The sequence below is a fragment of the Prionailurus viverrinus genome, chromosome A2, assembly GCF_022837055.1.
Source record: "Prionailurus viverrinus isolate Anna chromosome A2, UM_Priviv_1.0, whole genome shotgun sequence".
NCBI lineage: Eukaryota > Metazoa > Chordata > Mammalia > Carnivora > Felidae > Prionailurus > Prionailurus viverrinus.
In genome coordinates this window covers 10063602-10081541 of record NC_062562.1, presented here as the reverse complement: position 1 = coordinate 10081541, position 17940 = coordinate 10063602, and the positions used below count along the sequence as shown (strand labels likewise).

Below are 17940 nucleotides of genomic sequence, written 5' to 3'. Positions count from 1 at the left end.
ACAATTGTTTGAGAAAGATTATTTTTTAAAAACATCTATGTTGCCTCAAGGTAAATGAACATTTCCAAATATTTCAGATCCATGGTTGGAAATAAAATTCAGAAAGTGGGAAATACAAGGGAAAAAATTGTAGGATATCAGAGAGAGCAGAGCTTCATAGAGTGAGTTACATACATGGCATATGGAAGTTGAGGACAAGGAAATAAACGGGAAGAGGAATACTAACATCTAAAGTCTGAATAAAGATCACAATCTCTGACCCAGAGGCTTTGACCCCTGCAATCATCGGCATTTCTTCAATCTCATGACGATTGGCCATGTAAGGGTCTCCTTCCAAAAGAATACTTTCAGAGCCCTTTTCATGTCTTTGTTCCTCAAGCTGTAGATGAAGGGGTTCAGCATGGGTGTGACCACCGTGTACATCACCGAGGCTGTGGCACTTGACCGTGAGCTCTGGGTAGCAGCAGAGCTCAGGTACACGCCGAGCATCGTACAGTAAAATAAACACACGACCGACAGGTGAGACGCACAGGTGGAAAACGTTTTATACTTGCCTTTAGCTGATGCAATCCCACGTATAGAGGAAACTATCTTGGAATAAGAGTAAAGGATCCCAGCAAAAGGACCACCACCCAGCAGGACAGCTGCAAGATACATCACCACGTTATTAAGAAAGGTGTCAGAACAGGCAAGCTGGAGCATCTGATTGAGTTCACAGAAAAAGTGGGGGATTTCCACCTCTGTACAGAAGGACAGCCGAAATGCCATTAAGGTTTGTAACAAGGAATACAGAACACTCATGATCCAGGACACCAGAACCAGGAGTCCACAGAGCTGGGGGTTCATGATGATTGTGTAGTGCAGGGGGTGACAGATGGCCACAAACCGGTCATAGGCCATCACACTCAGCAGAAAGACGTCCAACACACCAAAGAGTATGAAAAAATAAATCTGTGTGATGCAATCCTCATAGGTTATGACTTTGTTCTGAGTCCGGATGTTCACCAGCATCTTCGGGACGGTGGTGGACGTGAAGCAGATGTCTACAAAGGACAGGTTGGCCAGGAAGAAGTACATGGGCGTGTGGAGGTTGGGGTCTGTGCTGATGGCCAAGATGATGAGCAGGTTCCCAAACACAGTGATCAGGTACATGGAGAGGAAAAACCCAAATATGAGGGGCTGCAGTCCTGGTTCCTCTGAAAATCCCAGAAGAAGAAACTTTGAAATTTGTGTTTCATTACTTGGTTCCATGTGGTGGAGGTGGCTTCTGGGAAAGAGGGAAATAAAATAACATAAATTTGTATTATTCACAAAATTGAAATGCGACTGTTTTTTTATTTTGCAGTCCAGAAATTCCTTTTAATATGTTGTGTACGGATATGGTCCCCTTTAGGGAATCATCGCTGCCACATCTGATATACTTTTTATTGTCAATCAGCTTCTTTCCTAAGAAATCATGTATTTTATAGTTTTTCTGAGAAATGCTTCAATTATTCAGGAATCTAAATTGAGTGCTGACCAGCTTTCAGGCACTATCTAGGCAATGAGTATAGAGTGCTGAAGAACAAAAATCCCTACAGCGATGGAGAAAAAATATGTAAGCAAAGAAGATAATTATACAATTATCTTTTTGATACAATTACCTTTTGATTATCTCACCTTTTTGATGGTGAGGTGTGCTGTGAAGAAATGGGAAACAGGGATAAAGCGGAGAGCAAAAAGGGCATTCTATTTTAATGGCATTTAGGCAAGTTCTGTACACAGGTGGCATTGGAACACAGATGTCATGTAAGACAGAGACATAGACACAGGATTCTGGGGGAAGTGTGTGCCTGGCAGGGGGAATGGCCAGTGCAAAGGCCCTGAGGAAGGTACTTGTTTCAAATGTTCAAGCGAAAAAGCAAAGCCAGCGCTGCAAGGGGAATGATCTTGAGGGACACTGATGACAGACTCTGACACACATGTGAGGAGGGATGTGGCCTCTCTGCGACAACTGTGACCTCCAGGCACAGGGCCGTCCTTGTCCACACTGCATCTCCCTCGGTATTCATCGTGCTGCAAAGCCATCCATGAATTGACACAGATCCCCGTCTTGGTGCCTGCTCTTGACTGAGTTCTGGCCCGTGTATGGTGTCACCTTGGGATTGAGGAGTCCTGGCCCCTGTTGTGAGGACTGCTTACCCTCTACAAGTCACACATGCACAGGACACCGTGGTCTTCTGGGTTGTGAATTTCCCTGTCCTCACAGCCCCCACATTCCTGGTTATGCTGGGAATGGATACAACCCAAGGAGACCCGATCAGCCATCTTTCCCCTGCAAAGTGTAGAAATGGTTCCCAGAAATGCTAATTCTTAAGCCTCCCATGGACCAATCACCATGGAGCTCCATACTGGAATGTTAATTTTCCGCTGTGATTTACACCAATGTAACAAAGTCTGCTTAGTAAATGAAAGAGACAGAGAGTGAGATACAGAGGGAATGAAATCGATGAGGGAGATCAAGGATCTCATAAGCTGGGGTGGTCCCTGAGAGACTGTGAGGAAGAAATATCTCCCTTGCTTCTCCCCTGGTTACATCCCCTGATGCCCAGCAAAAATAATACAAGAATGAAACAAACTTGTTTAAAAGACAGATAGTGATATATTCATGGTGTGCTTGTACAAAACTATATAGATAAAAGTATAAATACATATAAATATTAACATATCCGTTTATATTATACATCAAGAAAAACAAGCAAAGGGATAAACCAATACAATCAAAGTCGGGCATTTTTATATCAAGCCTAGAAGACATTTTCCTGTACCTCCTGCATCATGATATGACTGATTCATTTCTACGTGATTGATAGTGGATGGGGTTAGCTCCTTTCTCCCTCTTCTTATGTGGCACCTTTTCATTGATATTCCTGGGCTTTGAGTAAAGATCTCTCGTTCTCAAACCCAATGGACACCCTCTAATCCTCATTCTGGATCTCATCCATCATGCAAAGGACTCCCCAGACCGTGCTCTGTAAATCCTGCCCACATCATGACAGTCTCAATGCTCCACTGTAACATCCAGAAGAGCAGGGACTTTATCCTCTCTGTTCATTTCTGTTTTTCACCAACTTAGTTGAATATATGTTTACTGTAAAAAGATATAAGACTATGAGAAGTTATAGAATGGAAAGAATGAAAGGTTCTGGAAACCAGGTTAAAATAGTACCTTGGAAACAACTGTCATAAGCAAAGTTGTATGAAAAATAAAAGCAAACTGGAACAGGTAAAAATAGCAGTCATTAGTAATACCGACACGGATTAATAACTAAATTGTGAAACACCATGAAAGAATATGACATATAATGTCCCTAGAATGTTCTGGCCCATGGCAGATGCTCAGTTATTATTTGTTGAGTGAATCAGGAATTAGGTCTCAGTGTATAAGGACATTTACTATATGGCAAGGTCGTATTTCAGTTTCTTTGGGAAGAGATGAATTGCTAAGTAACAGCTGGAATAAATGGATATCTATCTGGAAAAACCTTAAATTGGTCCCCTCCCTCAGACACATTACCGACACCAGAGGGATAATGACTTCAGTGGAAATGTAACCATACGATATATGGAACATCAAGAAAACTGCATATAACATTTACAGGTGGGAAAAACCACTAAAATAAAGCAAGAAACTCAGAAGTAAGAAGATAGGAATATTTAAATCAAGTTAAACATTTTTATGGTCAAAGAATGTTTCCAAAGTCGACTGAGAAGCAATGATTTGAGGAAATCTTTTGAAGTGCTAAAAAAAAAGCAGGGGAGGGGGAATAGCATATGGCCATATAATAATCAGAAAGGTCATCAAATATTTGCTGAAACTGAGGGATAGATTAAGAAACAACAGGAAATGTCTTCTTCACCCAGGAACCTGGGGAAAAAACTTAGAGCAGTGTTACATTGTGTGTGGTTGGAACTTTTCTTTTAATGTTTATTTATTTTTGAGAGAGAGAGAGAGAGAGAGAGAGAGAGAGTGCAAGTGGGGAGGGGCAGAGAGAGAGGGAGACACAGAATCCGAAGCAGGTTCCAGGCTCTGAGCTGTCAGCATAGAGCCTGGTGCGGGGCTCGAACTCATGGACTGTGAAATCATGACCTGAGCCAAAGTAGGACGCTTAACTGACTGAGCCACCCAGGCCCCACTGTGGTTGGACTCTTAAGCGGGTAGTCTTGGGGTTACACTGAATTTGCTGGTGGAAAAGTGGGTGTTACCGGTTGAAGGCAGGACCTGAAAGCAGCTATATTACAAATATTCATGTTTTTAATGCAGGGTTTCTACGTCTCTGCCTATGGACATCCTGACCAGAGCCTGCCCAGTGCTGAGGTCTGTGTATCTTAGGATGTTTAGAGCATCCCTTTCATGATAAAGATTATGAAGGACTATCAAAAGTGTTCGTAGCAGCCATTCTGCGAAACTGGCACAGTCACTGAATAAATACATTCATTATTTACGCAAGCAAATAAACACAGTGATCACTTGCTATGGACTAAGTTGAATTGGCCCCCAGGTGATGATGGATTAATGTTCTCGGACAACCCTGTCATCCACAGTGCACGGGGCTGTTGGACTCACCTGGCTGGGTGTCTGACAGGAAGGTCTCCGTGTGAAACTGAATTCCTCCCAGGACAGCAGGTAACAGGGACGAAGGCTCTGTCCTCACCAGAGACAGCATGGGGGAGTGAAGCATCAGTCCCAGCCAGAATTAGGACTCAGAACAAACAGACCAAAACCAATCTCCTTCCTGTCCAAGGTCGCACAGGCTGACAGGAGACCAGAGGGTATTTACACCTCCCTGTATCTGCTCATTAGGCACATTTCCCTCTTGTTACTCCAACCTCTAAGTGTATGATTCCCAATGGAAAGCTGCTCTGGACAACAAGGATTTCTTCCTGATGAATCTCAGTTCCCAAAAGACTAGGTTAGAGATCAAGGGAATCCATTTCTTTGCTTTTTTCTCCTTTTCCCTGAACTTGCCCTCTTCCTGTTATGTAAGTCTCCTAGCACGTTATCTCAGCTCAGAGTTACACTTTTCTCCAGCTCTAAGAAGGAAGAACACACCGGGATTAGGTCTCTTTAACTTCAAAACCTTGACTTGTCTCGGGGACCCAGCCCCGCCATCTCCAGTGTCTCCTCTTCTCCTTCCCCTCCCCTTCTTCCTTCTCCTCCTCCTCCTCCTCCTCTTCCTTCTTCTTCTTCTTCTTCTTCTTCTCCTCCTCCTCCTCCTCCTCCTTCTTTTCCTTCTTCTTCTTCATCTTCTTCTTCTCCTTCTCCTTCTCCTTCTCCACCTCCTCCTCCTCTTCTTCCTCCTCCTCTTCTTCTTCTTCTTCTTCTTCTTCTTCTCCTTCTCCTTCTCCAACTCCTCCTCCTCTTCTTCCTCTTCTTCTTCTTCTTCTTCTTCTTCTTCTTCTTCTTCTTCATCTTCATCTTCTTTGTCTTCTTCTATAGGAGAAAAAGAACCAGAGAGGGGCAGAGAGAGACAGGGAGAGAGATAATCATAAGCAGGTTCCTCACTCTCAATGCAGAACCTGATGGGGGCTCAAACTCCAGGTTCCTGAGTTTGGGACCTGAGCCGAAATCAAAAGCCAGATGCTCAGCCAACTGAGTCACCCAGCATCCCTAGTGTCTATTCTTTAAAAAAATATTTTTTAATGTTTATTTATTTTTGAGAGAGATCATGAGCAGGGGAGGGGCAGAGAGAGAGGGATACGATTTCCGTAGTAGGCTCTGGGCTCTGAGCTATCAGCACAGAGAAGCACAGAGAACTGGGTTCTTCTGATAATAAACCTTGGGTTCTACACACACTGGCTTCAAGACACTTTTGCCATCACAATTAGGAATTTCTTACATTATCACAAGGTAAAAGCTATCAGTTGGTCCCTTGTTATTAAATGTTTAATTATAACAGATGTATTTAAATATTTTACGTACTACAATGTGAGCTTGACCTCTCATAGGGATAGTTGGATTCAATTTTTATAAACATACCTGAGGAAGTACATTTATGAGCTCCATTCTACATTGTAGAAATGGTGCTTGGTTATGTCTAGTCATCTGTCTAAATTTAATACCTGAGTATGTGGTGACCCTTGAGTTTGATTCTGTCAGGATGCTTCTAGTTCTCAAACTCTGGGGCAGTGGTTCACAGCCAGAAATGAATTTTCCCCTGATGATGTCTGTCAAAGTCTGAAGGGAAGCTGCCAAACACCTACAATTCAAAGGAAGCAGCCCCAAAAATATTATCCTGCCACAAATGTCGATCATAAAAGGTGAGAAACCCAGCTACACCAGCAGTTCTCCAACTTCAATGTGCGTGTACATTCACACAGATCCCACTACAAATGCAGAATCTGATCTCTCATCCTGGGTGGCCAGAGATTCTGCATTTCTACCAGCTCCTGGGTGATGCTAAACTGTGGGTCTGGGTCTGTGGGCCACTCTTTGATTAGCAAGCCTAGGATCTTGTGTTAAAGACAGGTGTAGGTATTTTAAGTCTTCTGCACCAAATGGTGTCCTTGCATGCATGTAATTTTGAAGGAATAATGTATTCACTCTTTCTTCAGTCTGTGTCAATTCTGTTTTATGGCTTTTATAAGTGACAAAAATAATACATTTATGAAAAAGACTTTGTAGTGGGCAGAATAAGGCCCTTCCAAATATGTCCACATCCTAATTCCCAGGACCTTTCACATGTTATTTTTGATAGCAACGTAGGATTAAGGTAGCAGACTAAACAGGGCTGTAAATTAGCTGCCATGGAGACAAAAGGATCAGCTGTGATTCTCTAGGTGGGACTAGGGTAGTCAGGATCGTCCTCCAAATGTTGAGGATGGAGACAAAAGAGTTGATGTCAGAGATTTTGAGAATGCTCTCCTGCTGTCCATGAAGGTGGCGGAAGACCCATGGCCAAGAAATGCAGGTGGCCAGCAACAGAGACTGCAATTGGAAAGGAAACACATTCTCCCCTGAGCCTCCAGAAGAACCACAACCCTGAAGACACCTTGCTATTAGCCCGACGAGACTCCTTCGAAGCTTCTGACTCCAGAACTGTAAGAACCTGTATGTGTTTGTCTTCAGCAGCTAGTGTGGGAATGTTTTATAACAGCAGTAGGAATCTCACAGGGACATAGTCAATAAAATTATTTGAGGGAACCGAGTTCAAGCTTCTCCATTCATCAGCTTCCCCATTCATCAGCTTCCCTTGGTTAAGGTCAATTGACATTTAAAGAACCCACATTATGGAGAAGAAATTAAATCAATTTGGAGATATTCTGCCTAGCACCTGGTAGAGTGAATTCCTGGGGCATAAATGTGAGTGTGGTCTATGATGCTTTTGAGGTAGCAGGATAGGCAAGCAGGTCATGATCAAAATTTAGGTCACTCACATCTTCTTTATCCATTCATCAATCCACGGACATTTGGGCTCTTTCCATAACTGCCTATTGTTAATAACACTGCTATAAATATTGGGGTACATATGCCCCTTTAATGAATCAAGAGGATGTGGCATATATATATATATATATATATATATATATATATATATATAGTGAAATATTACTCAGTGATCAAAAAGAATGAAATCTTCCATTTGCAACAACGTGGTTAGAACTAGTGTGTATTATGCTAGGCAAAATATGTCAATCAGAGAAAGATAAATCTGATTCATATGATTTCACTCATATGTGAAACTTAAGAAACAAAACCAATGAACATAGAGGAAGGGAAGGAAAACTAAGATGAAAACAGAGAGGGAGGCAATTTATAAGAGACTCAAAAATACAGAGAAGAAATTCAGGGTTGCTGCAGAGGAAGTGGGTGGGGGGAGGGGCTAAATGGGTGATGGGCATTAAGGAGGGAACTTGTTGGGACGAGCACTGGGAGTTATATGTGAGCGATGTACCACTGGGTTCTACTCGTGAAACCAACACTCCACTGTATGTTAACTAACTTGAACTGAAATAAATAAATGTAAGGTGTGCTTGGGTGGCTCAGTCAGTTAAGCATCCGACTTTGGCTAATGTCATGATTTCACAGCTCTTGAGCTCAAGCCCCATGTCGGTCTCTGTGCTGACAGCTTAAATTCTATGTCTCTGCCCCTCTCTGCCCCTCCCCAGCTCAGGCCATATCTCTCTCTCTCTCTCTCTCTCTCTCTCTCTCTCTCTCCCCCTCTTAAAAATAAATAAAAATATTTAAAAATACAAATTATTTGGTGTTTTATCTGTAATATTTTATTATGTATCTCTAATGGAACTCTATTTTTGGCATGCCTTGGTGGCTCAGTGGGTTGAGCGTCCAACTTTGGCTCAGGTCATGATCTTGCGGTTGACAATTTCAAGTACCGCATCAGGCTCTGTGAGATTATGTTTTTTTCACTTATATGTCCAAAGTTCCTTTGATATCAGTATCTCAACTGCTCTTAATAGTGGACACCTAATATATTAATGTGTCTTATAGATGGGTTTTATTCTCCTCATTAGGATCCTGGTCTCTTAGTACCTTGTTGTCCACAATGTGTACGATAGTCAGTACCTTGCTCAAGTGTACACCAAATATGTATCTCCAAGGAAAGTTTTCATGGAACAACAAATTTTAATAAATAGAATGACTTTGGAATATGATCTCAGACTCTAGATGTCCTTTAATATGATGAAGCAAAATTGTATTTTATTTTATTATTTTCTTATTTTAAATTATAGTTAGCTTTGTTGAGTCCAAAGAAAATGTTCAGAGGCAAAGTTGTACATATATATTGCATGTGTTTTTTCAAATAAACACATATATGCATATGTACATAAACACAAACTCACTTAAAAGAAATCTTATCTGAGTATAGTTGGCAAGAATGTTGCCTTAGTTTCGGGTGCACAACATAGTGATTCAACTTCTCTGCCCATTACGCGGTGCTCGCCGCAAAGGTAGCTCCTGTCTGTTATCATACAGACCCATCCAGTATCATTGACTGTATTCCATACCCCGTGCCTTTTTTCCCCAAGACTCATTCATTCCATAACTGGAAGCCTGTATCTCCCACTGCCCTTCACCCATTCTGCCCATCCCCCCACACCCTCAGGCAAATCATGAGTTTTTTTCTCTGTATTTGTAGGTCTCATTCTGCTTTTTTGTGTGTTTGTTTATTCACCTAAAATTTTTTTTAGTGTTTATGCATTTAATTTTGAGAGAGAGGTGTGGGGAGAGGCTGAGAGAGGGAAAGACAGAGAATACCAAGCAGCCTCATGTCAACACGGACCCTGACATGGGGGTTGAACTCACAAAATGTGAGATTGTGACCTGAGCCAAAATCAAGAGGCAGGTGCGTAACCAACTGAGCCATCCAAGAGCCCCATATTTATTCATTTTAAATGCAAACCCATACATAATCTCTTATTTTATGTTGAAAGGAAACTTAAGAGAAAGTTGCAGGTGTAGGTATTGAAAGAGTAAATGTTTGAATTAATATGCATTTAAAAGAATGAAGATGTGTAGACACAAAGATTTCAAGGTAGACATAAATGATAGACACAAAGATTTCAAGACAGACATAAATGATAGACACAAAGATTTCAAGACAGACATAAATGAAAGACATACATTTAAAGGATGAATTACTTTTGCTGTCATAATGCCTCCAAGACGTCAAAATCTGAAGCATGCTTGCAGTTACGTACTGAGAAATTCTCTACTAGCTAAAGAGGATGAATATCTGTAAATTGATTTTAAATCTCCTCTTCTACTTAGAGATGAGATTACAATGCAAAATGACTTTACCCAGGGGAAACTCCGTGAACGAAGGGAGAACCCTAATCTCAGATTCTTCTTTCTTATTTATTTTTAAAAAATTTTTAAAAAATGTTTATTTATTTTTGAGACAGAAAGAGACAGAGCATGATCAGGGAAGGGGCAGAGAGAGAGGGAGACACAGAATGTGAAGCAGGCTCCAGGCTCTAAGCTGTCAGCACAGAGCCTGACGCGGGGCTGGAACTCACGAACAGTGAGATCATGATCTGAGCCGAACTCGGACGCTTAACCGACTGAGCCACCCAGGTGCCCCCCTAATCTCAGATTCTTAACAAAATTTCATTGGAACAACATTTGTCGTTTTAAGTCCTAACGCTGATGTAAAATAACTACATTGGTGTTTTAAAATTCATTTATGTTCTTGCATTCGATGGATTAGAAGCCCGAAGTGGCTCACATTGGTCTAAAATGAAAATGATTGCAAGGCCTGATTTCTTCTCAAAGCTACCGGGATGAACCTCTTTACTTTTCTATTCCAAGCTCATATTATACTGCAAGAAAAAAAATCTCACCATATTTCATATAATTAAAACATTCTTTACAAAGAGGGGCTGAACAGCAGCTCTTAATTGTGATGTGTAATGAAAGTCCTAAAAGTGTGCAAATGTGTCATGAAGCTGCGGTATGGGTATGTAGTGCTCAGGGTTCGTATCAAGGAGCTTTTTTCTCTTCCTTGTTGAAAAGGAAAACCGGAATGTTGTGTAGATGGCAGGACTGTATCTCCAACACAAGCCAACAGCTTGGAGATCCAAGGGAACTAATCCACACAGATTGCTCAGTCCTAGACTTGGGCGAAACATTGACATAAGCGTTGGGAGTCGCTGCTGGGAGGTCTGAACTCTGAGAGCAGTGGAGTTCATGAGGAGGGAATACTCAACACTGGGGTCACACAGATATAATCTGGTCTATTGGGAACACAGAACCTCCAGAAAAATTTCCTTTGTGTCCAGACCAGTGTCCCCCAGGGAAATCATGTGCTGCTCCAAAGAGGAGGAGGAGGGGAATGTGCCTCATGAACAGACAGAGGAAACTATAAATCCCTCCTGTGCACACCCACTGCCTGTGCCACCGTGGGCTGACGGGACCAGGTTGTTGCTGTGGAGTCGAAAGCTTGACTGGGAGACTCATGCTAGCCTCCGTTCTGCCGTCTTGTGTGGGGACAGAGTTCAGTCACCACCAATAACCATCCAGGAGGAATCCAGATGGCCACATGGACACCTCTCCCTCACAGCTCCCAGCCAGGTGAGTCTGAGAGCTTGACAAGACCAGGAGGAAAGGGTCAGAGAGAATCAAAGCCAAGCGCATTTACCTGAGGTCACCTGACAGCCACCAGCCTAGCCCAGAATGTGGAGATCTCTATGGCCATGTACCTGCCTGATCATGCCCTTCTGAAAAACTACAGTGAACAAGGTCAGAGAGGGCCCCATCCGTTTGGTACTTGCCTTATAATGGTGGAGTCACAGGACTATGAAAAAAGTTTGTGTGGTGTAAGAGCCTCAGGCAGAAATCTTACGGAGATGGTGACTTAGAGCCAGAACGGTTTTCATGGTATGTGCAGAATTTTGTAGCGCAAGGTCTGGACAGAACTTTGCACGTTGTGCAAACCAGAAACAGGACCAGAGTGTGCCCAACACTCGGCCAAAAAGATCACAACCTAAAGCCCAGGAAAAAGAGAGAAAAGATGCCACGTCTAAAGAGTGAAAGGGACTTGTCCCACCTTCTCTAAGATCACAGGACATCCAGTTGGTCAAAGAAATAGCAAAATCTCAAGGTGCTTTTTCAAAGAACAAGCAAGTCTCTTACCTTCCATTATAACCTGCCCAACTTTTGCTGTGCTTTGCATATTTCCTGTGCTGAAGTGTTGATTTATTCCTTGGCACAGGTTTCTCTTGAAAATTCACTCTGTAAGGTGAGCAACGCCCTGAAGTTCCCACTAATTTTGTCTTCGGACTGAATTTAAGTTTCCTCCTTACTATTTTTGCTGGGCATCAGGGAGGTAACAAGGGTTGGAATGTTGTCAGAACCAGGGATGCTCTTTCTTCTTCATGGCCCCTCAGATTTCAGCGATCACCTGAGCCATTAGATCTTTTCTGCCACTTCTACTTTATTTCACTTTCTTGTTTCTCTTTCTCTCTCTGATTTTGAGCAGATTGTTTGTGTTTCTTTAAATACAGGAAAGAAAATGAGCATGCCAATCTGACTTGTCAATTTTATTTGTTCATGGAAAACTTACATCATTTGCAGGAATGATAATGGATCTGCGCATCTTGAGTTATACCCACTCCAAACTTAATTGTTGGGGTTGGAGTGAGAAGTCATGGTAAAAACACAGCCCAGGGAGCACTCATTTGGGGTGTGTGTGTGTGTGTGTGCGCACTGTGTGAAATGACATCCGTCATCAGAGCAGGGGACATGGTCCAATATATTCCAAGGTGATTCTTATAATACAGGAGCCAGAACTCAATCAACACACTGTATTCTAGAGGGCTCTATGTCAACTTACAGCAGACTTTGCAGGTAGATGCTAAAATACAAGCAGTATATAATAAGGGTGAGTGACTCCTTTCTCTTGAAGGGGAACCAGCAAGGAGGCCACCTATTTCTTTGAAATTGCCTGACACGATCTCTGATCATTTTCCTGCTCAATCCCCTTCCCATAAATGCTTCCTGTTTTGGACTCAAATAGCTCCAAGTAGTATCATCCTCGGGGCCTTAGCTGAGGCCATTCCCTCTACCATCACACACTTCCCCACACAGGCTCTGGGCTCCTGCCTTCCTTCCCTGCAGGTCTCTGATCAAATGTCACCTAGTTTACTGGTCTTGACCAAACACTGATTACAAAATAGCACTCATATCCACGCTCTCCTTTATATCTGCTTTTGTCTCTTCATAGCACTTGACACCCTGTGATGTCTTATTAATATTTGTATTTGATTCTATTCATTCTCCATCACTAGATTATAGTGGCTTTTGGTTTTCAGTATCCCATGTTCATGGCCTAGACAATGCCTGGAACATGTTTGACCCTCAGTACATATTCCTCCAATGCAGGAAAGATATTCTTAGTAAAACAGTAAAATACATGACCTCTGCTGGGGAGTGTGGAGAATGAGACCAAAACACCTAATCTGAGATGAAACAGGAGGGAATCTCTCCAAAAGGACAATCCTATGGGGACAAAAGGGACAAGATTCTGAAATGAACTTCTTGACTGCACAATATAAATGGTAGCATTTCAACTATGTAAGTAAACTGTTGATGTGAAAATTAATGATGTCCTTTGCCTCTTTCTGGCAGTCAGTGCAACCTCATGGAACCAGGAAATATTACACGGATATCAAAATTTCTTCTCCTGGGATTTTCAGAGAGACCAGAACTGCAGCCCCTCATATTTGGGCTTTTCCTCTCCATGTACCTGATCACTGTGTTTGGAAACCTGCTCATCCTCCTGGCCATTAGCTCTGACTCCCACCTCCACACCCCCATGTACTTCTTCCTGGCCAACCTGTCCTTTGTAGACATCTGCTTCACCTCCACCACCGTCCCGAAGATGCTCTGGAATATCCAGACCCAGAACAAAGTCATAACCTATGAGGACTGTATCACACAAATGAACTTTTTCATAACCTTTGCAGGGATGGACGACTTTCTCCTGAGTGTGATGGCCTATGACAGGTTTGTGGCCATCTGTCACCCCTTGCAATACACGGTCATCATGAACCCCTGGCTCTGTGGACTCCTGGTCCTGGTGTCCTGGATCACGAGTGTCCTGTATTCCTTGGTACACACCTTAATGGTGTTGCGGCTGTCCTTCTGTACAGAAGTAGTGATCCCCCACTGTTTCTGTGAACTCAATCAGATGATCCAACTTGCCTCTTCTGACACCTTTCTTAATAACGTGGTGATGTATCTTGGAACTATGCTGCTGGGTGGTGGTCTGCTTGTCTGGATCCTTTACTCTTACTCCAAGATAGTTTCCTCCATACGTGGGATCTTATCAGCTCAGGGAAAGTATAAAGCATTTTCCACCTGTGCATCTCACCTCTCAGTTGTCTCCTTATTTTATTGTGCAAGCCTAGGTGTGTACCTTAGCTCTGCTGCTACCCAGAGCTCACGGTCAAGTGCCACAGCCTCGGTGATGTACACGGTGGTCACGCCCATGCTGAACCCCTTCATCTACAGCCTGAGGAACAGAGACATAAAGAGGGCTCTGAAAAGAATCCTTGGGATCCCGTGATATAAGAACCAATCATCCAAAGGCTGAAGACATGCCCATGATTGAAGGGCTCAATCCTCAGAGTCAGGAACTGCCAATCTTTGATCAGACTGTGGAAGTAGGATCTACTCCTTCTATTTCTTTCTTGGCATTTCCATTTGTTTGATCAACTTGTCTATACATTTAAGAACTCACTTCATTAAGCTTCTGCTGTGACTGAAATACAGACGGTTTTTCCTTTGTCTATTTTCAGATGTCTCCAAAGTTTACCCCAATCTTGGGTCACAAATGCCTGAAATTTCTGTATCTCACATGGGACTAGTTGGATTTCTTAAAATTAATTTCATCTCAAATGACTTATACCATGCCGGGTAAATTTCCCCTAGATTTCCTGAGATCGATATCATGAATTATACGCTTCGTACGGAATAAAGCTACACTTGATCAGAAAGCCATTTCCATCATTTTACTGTCAAGGAGAATACAAAAACACAGTTTCCACGTTGAGTCTCAGTCTTTTCCTTCACTTCCTTTAGGACTCCACCGGATGATGTGGACTCTAACATTGTTCCATTCAAGCCTCAGGCAATTCACACGCTGCTCTGGCTAGGAATGTCCAAGGACTCACCTGCACCCATGTGCTTTCCACACTCCCACAGACCTTTCCCTGACCACAGCCTATGCCTTGGCTGCACCAGCCCTTGGGTTCTTATTGTGACTGCAGGACACAGGTCAGCAACATCTATCAGAGGACTCTAATATCCCCAGGTTTATTACTCCTGTATGCTGGAGGGCACATGGGATGGTCAAAAGCCATTCTGGGAGTTCTCAGAAGGGGATAGAGGGTCAAGAGGAAGACAGAGAGAGAGAGAGCCGCAGAGGGATCTGGCTTTCTCAAGGACCACGGCCAGGGTTGGTGGCTGGTGTTGGGTTCACACGTTCTTGGAGAATTGTATTGAGTAGGATGTGTGGGCTGAAGGGGAAAAGCTGATTCACTCATGTGTCAGTCTCTAGTTTATAAAGGGCTTCCGGAAGTGGTACTTCGTGACTGGGGGTAGCCGAGGGTTTATCTGGTGATTGTGGAACACATCTGACGATATGTTTATTCAACATGGTTGTGTTCAAAATGGACCCGAGGAAAATATGTCATTTCAGTCCCTTGCACTAAATATGCCCTTATGCTTTGTCAGCGGTCTCTTGGTTTTATTCTGTTATTCACCTCGGGGTCCAGAAATTCTACCATAGTCACTGGGAAAACCTGATTAGCTAATATAGATCCCCCAGTGGAGTGTACTTAGAACGTCAAATTTGAATAAACAGTTCGACCTGATATGTTCTTCGTATCGGCCTGACCATAAATATGAGGAGAATGTTAAGCTCACATTCTAGTACATAACATTCGAAACACTCATTTCGTGACACACAAAATATTTCTCTCATTTTTTAAAAAAATCACAGTTCGTGCTATGCACCTATTTATTAAAGCATGGAAGATGGTGTTCACCACTGAGGGAGTTTATTCATCGAGGCGCAGGAATGCTTAGTGTCTTCTACATTTCATCACTGAATTATCTTCCTGTTTCTGCTTGAAAACTTCTAATGCGATCCTCTCATATGATTCTTTCCGTTGTTACACGAAATAGCTTCCTTTTCCTGATATATGTCACAAATCCCATGCGATGGCGAATGCACAGTATCAGCACCATCTATATAATACGTCCTTTCTGCTCTGAAATCTCTTCCACCTGCTTGACCAGAGGACGCTTCACCCAAGAACTGCATGTCCTGCTGGGGTATGGTTCAGGGTCCCCAGTTCTTCTGCACAAATTGGCACGTCCTTCAGAGTCGCCCAAGCTGACGAGCAGCCCTGTTCAATCTGCTGCATAAACCTTCTTTGTTCTAAAAAAAAATAATAACATGTGAAAGGGACTGGAGATTAGGATGTGGGCATATCTGATGGTGCCTTATTCTCCTTAGTGTAAAGGCTTGTTCATCAGGGTATTATTTTGTTCACTTATAAAAGCAATAAACACAGATTTCACACAGCCTGAAGAATGAGTGAATACACGATCCTTTCACAATTACAGGCACGCAAGGACAGGATTTGGTGCAGAAGCCTTCACGCTACCCACACTTATCTCTAACACAGGATCATCTTCTTGCTAATCAAACAGTGGTCCGCAGACTCAGAGCTGCACTTCAGCATCACCCAGGAGCTTGGAGAAATGCAGAATCGCTAAGATTTTGGGTTTGTAGTGGGATCCGTGTGGATTCACGGGTATGGTGAAGTTGGAGACATGCTGGTCTAGCTGGCATTCTCATCGTTTATGGTGAGACACTGGTGGCAGGATAACAGTATTTTGGGGGTGCTTTCCTGGGGATTGTAGGGGATGGGCAGCACCCCTTCAGACTTTGACAGACGTCCCAGGGGAAAATTCATTTCTGGCTGAGAACCACGACCCCAAGTTTGAGAACCAGAAGCATCCTGACAGAATCAATCTCAAGGGACACCACATACTCAGATATTAAATTTGGACAGATGACTAGACATCACCAAGCACCATTTATACATCGTAAAATGTAGTTCATAACTGTAACTCCTGAGGAATAAGATTTTATATAGATTACATGCAAACTCCCTGTGGGATGTTAAGCTCACATTCTAGTACATAACTAGATCTCAACACATCTGTTGTATTTAAGGACCATTTTATAACAAGGGACCAAGTGACAGCTTTTAATGTCTTATAAAACAAATGACAGAAAATGTGGCTTGAAGCCAATCTGTGTAGCACCCAAGGTTTATTATCCGAAGTCATTTCTATGCTTTATTATTTTTTTCTTTTGTTTATTCTGTTTTAATATAATTTGTTGTCAAATTGGTTTCCATACAACACCCAGTGCTCATCCCAACAAGTGCCTTCTTCAATGCCCATGACCCACTTTCCGCTCTCCCTACCCCCCACATACCCTCAGTTTGTTTTCAGTCCTCAAGAGTCTCTTATGGTTTGCCTCCCTCGCTCTAACTTTATTTTCCCCTTCCCTTTCCCATGCTCTTCTCTTACTTTCTCAAGATCCACCTATGAGTGAAAACATACGGTATCTGTCTTTCTCTGCTTGTTTTCTTTCACTTAGCATAACACTCTCCATTTCCAGCCACCTTGCTGCAAATGGCAGGATTTCATTCTTTCTCATTGACATGTAGTATTCCATCATATATATAAACCACAACTTCTTTATCCATTTGTCAGTTGATGGACATTTAGGCTCTTTACATAATTTGGCTGTTGCTGAAAGCGCTGCTCTAAACATTGGGGTGCACGTGCCCCTGTGCATCAGCACTCCTGTGTCCTTGGGTAGGTTCCTAGCAGCGCTGTTGATAAGAACAGTAGACACTGGGTTGCCTCGTTGCCTCAGTGGGTTCATCTTCTGTGTCCTGACTGCAGCTTAGAACATGACCCCATGGTCATGGAACTGAGCCCCCAGATTGCTTCTGCACTGAGCATGTAGACTGCTTGGGATTCTCTCTCTCCCTCTTTCTCTGACTCTCTCTCTCTTAATATAAATAAACAAATAAACATTAAAAAAGCTTCTCTCTGTCCCTCTCTCCCTCCCTTCCTCTCCCCCACTCATGCTCTCTCTCTCCCTCTCTCTCAAAAACAAACAAAAAGACGGACAGCACCAGAAATTCTACAGCTGGGTCCCTAGGAAAGGCAATGCTTGGAAGACAAAGAAGACTAATCCCGGGGGGCTCCTTGGTCTTAGACTTGGAGGAAAGTGTGTCTCGGCTGAGATAAGGTGCCAGATGATTTACACATCAGGAAGGGGACAAGTTCAGGGAAAAGGGGAGGCAAAAAAGAACTGCATTCACTTGGTCTCTGACCTAGTCTTTTGG

The 17940-nt window shown here is 42.8% G+C and overlaps 2 protein-coding genes across 2 annotated transcripts; one reads left to right on the top strand and one right to left on the bottom strand.

Moving 5' to 3' along the window:
- Window positions 1-422: 422 nt before the first annotated feature.
- LOC125161123 (olfactory receptor-like protein OLF4) lies at window positions 423-1251 on the bottom strand. Its single transcript, XM_047850760.1, is given in 2 exon segments — window positions 423-470; window positions 472-1251. Coding segments are annotated over 2 exon segments (828 nt in total).
- An 11885-nt stretch (window positions 1252-13136) lies between these two features.
- Window positions 13137-14066, top strand: LOC125160687 (olfactory receptor 7A5-like). Its single transcript, XM_047849884.1, has one exon. It carries the CDS (start codon window positions 13140-13142, stop codon window positions 14064-14066), a length of 927 nt encoding a protein of 308 aa, XP_047705840.1. The 5' UTR covers window positions 13137-13139.
- Window positions 14067-17940: the final 3874 nt, after the last annotated feature.